General features: G+C 44.8%; 1 protein-coding gene across 1 annotated transcript in view; it reads right to left on the reverse strand.

The window, feature by feature from the left end:
- Positions 1–2,500, reverse strand: part of LOC113816516 (myosin heavy chain, muscle-like) — a gene marked incomplete at its 5' end in the record, with an annotated part of 11,150 nt that overhangs the window by 1,361 nt on the left and 7,289 nt on the right. Inside the window, 4 exon segments of the mRNA XM_070132077.1 lie at positions 74–861; positions 969–1,214; positions 1,323–1,401; positions 1,527–2,413. Of these exon segments, the coding sequence (XP_069988178.1) occupies positions 74–861; positions 969–1,214; positions 1,323–1,401; positions 1,527–2,413 (2,000 nt within the window).

A 2,500-nucleotide genomic window follows, 5' to 3' on the forward strand; every position in this document is an offset into this window, starting at 1 on the left:
TCTAACTTGTCAAAATCAACCTAGTAAACGCATCTTGATATTGAGGAAATAATAGAATAAACTGTATAATTACCGGGTTGCATCGAATTCCTCTTCCTTTTCCTGGATACGCTTGTCAATCTCCTGCTTCACCTGGCTGAGCTCAAGCTGGCCACGAAGGACCTTGTTTTCTTCCTGCTCGAGAGCTGTTTCAGCCTCCTCAAGGGCAGCCTGCAGCTCCTCCTTCTCAATCTCAAAGCGCTTGCCATTCTTTTCAATTTCATGAAGGGATCGGCCACCCTCGCTGATCTGCTCCATCAAGTCCTTGATCTCCTCAGCAAGACACTTGTTCTCACGGCGAACTGAGTCCAAATGTTCCAGGTTTTCTTCATACATGCCCTTAATGCGGAAGTGTTCAGTGGAATATTGACGACATTCCTTCTGAGATGCGTCCAGGTCTGCAGCAAGCTGATCAACCTTCATCTTAAAGTCATTAACAACCCTGTCGAAGTCCTTCTGCTTCTTTTCAGCAGCGTTGGCTAGGGCCTGGGCACGCTCTACCTGAATCTGCATCTCATCAATATCGGTGATGATACGTCCCTTACCCTTCTCCAGTTGCATATTCTTGACATTGAGTTGTTCAATCTGCAATTCAGCTTCCTCAAGGCGAGCAGCAAGCTTCAAGCGGGCAGCTTCGATCTCCTCAGCACGGGCAACACCCTCAGATTCATACTTGGAGCGCCACATCTGAGCCTCAGCATGAACTCTAGACAACTGGCGGTTGGCATCAGCCTTAGCTTCACTTTCTTCATCAAGCTGTTCACGAAGACCATCCAGATCATGCTCCAGGTTGCGGAACTTGCCAAGAAGAACACCACGTTCCTATTGTTAAATAAAGAAGAAACTCAGTTCTACTGTAAGATATTACACATCTAAAAAGAATGTTTGTCTGCATAATATGACTACAAAATAAAACATGAACACGTTACCCTAGATTCGTCCTCAACCATTTTCTTGGTATCTTCCAGTTGAGTAGTAAGAGAGGACTTCAAATTATTCAGTTGGCTAATCTGGTTATCTGCCTCCTCCAGCTGACGTAAAAGGTCTCCATTTTCAACAGCAAGTTTCTTCTTCATGGCATCGAAATCATTGAGGGTGCGGTTAGCTTCATCCCACTTGACGTTCACTTCACCGATTTGTTGCTGAACAGTCTTGTTTGCCTTCTCTGCAAGTGCCTGTAAAATACATTCATAACCTCATATACCCATGCAAGCATTATCAAGGAAGATTCGTTTCAATTTGATTATTGAGAATTGATGTTATTACTGTCTGCAAAATACTACCTTATCCCGAGCCAAAGTGTCCATTGCTGACTTTGCTTCATCAGCCTGATATTTCATCATTTCTTTCTCCTTCTCAGTTCTGTTTACATGAGATAAAAAGAGATTTTAAATCATACAGTTATAGGATAGAAGTCTGTCTATTATACTTGACATTTATGCGAATGGTGAATGGGTTATCAATGCCTGAATGATTCAGTTACTTACTTGGCTTTCATCTTGTTGAGATGATCGATCTGTTCAGTCATCTCAGCAACAGCATCATTGTGCTTCTTGCGAAGGTTAGCAAGAGCTGATTCATGCTGGATGCCGGCTTCCTCAAGCTCACGACGAAGCTTACCAAGCTCTGCCTCCCGCTTCTTGTTGAGCTCAACCTGAGCGCTAGTTGCACCGCCTGCCTCATCCAGACGTTCATTTAGGTCATTGAGTTCACGGCTCATCATGCCCTTGCTCTTCTCAGCCTTGGCGCGAGCCTGTCTCTCGTGCTCGACTTCAGTCTCCAGTTCCTCAATACGAGACTGCATTTCCTTAATGGACTTCTGCACTTTTGACACGACTCCCTGTTCTTCCTCTAGTTTAATGGCAAGGGCGCCGATCTCCTTATCCTTACGACTGATGGTCTGTTCCAAGTCCTTGTGCTGGCGCTCGATGTCACCAACAGTTTCTTGGGTCAGTTTCAGATCGCCTTCAACCTTCCTCTTGGACCTCTCAATTTCGGCACGGAGTTTCTTTTCGCGTTCGACAGAGCCTTCGAGTTCATCAAGGGTTTGTTCCAACTTGGCCTTGATCTTGTTGAGGTGGCTGGCCTTTTCCTCGACGGCCTGAAGATCCTCAGCAGTCTTTTGATTCATCTCCTGCAGCAGTTTCTTTTCCTTGTTAATCTTGTTGATGATTTCATCCTGGTGAGCAATCTCATCATTGAGGTTGCGGATCTGATGATCCTTTGTGGCCTTATCCTGATCAGTCTTCTGCACATTGAGTTCAAAATCTTCAAGGTCCTTCTTCATGGCACTGACATCTTGCTCAGCCTTCCTCTTCGACTGGAACATCTCAGTGCGAGCTTCTTCTTCCTTCTGAAGTTTAGCAGCTGCATCCTATATGACAAGCAAAGTCAGTATGTAATACAAGGCAGGATTGGAATTAATATTAAACGCGCTCAAAGAAAAACTAGGGAATTAGAT

The sequence above is a fragment of the Penaeus vannamei genome, chromosome 17 (genome assembly GCF_042767895.1).
Source record: "Penaeus vannamei isolate JL-2024 chromosome 17, ASM4276789v1, whole genome shotgun sequence".
NCBI classification, from domain to species: Eukaryota; Metazoa; Arthropoda; class Malacostraca; order Decapoda; family Penaeidae; genus Penaeus; species Penaeus vannamei.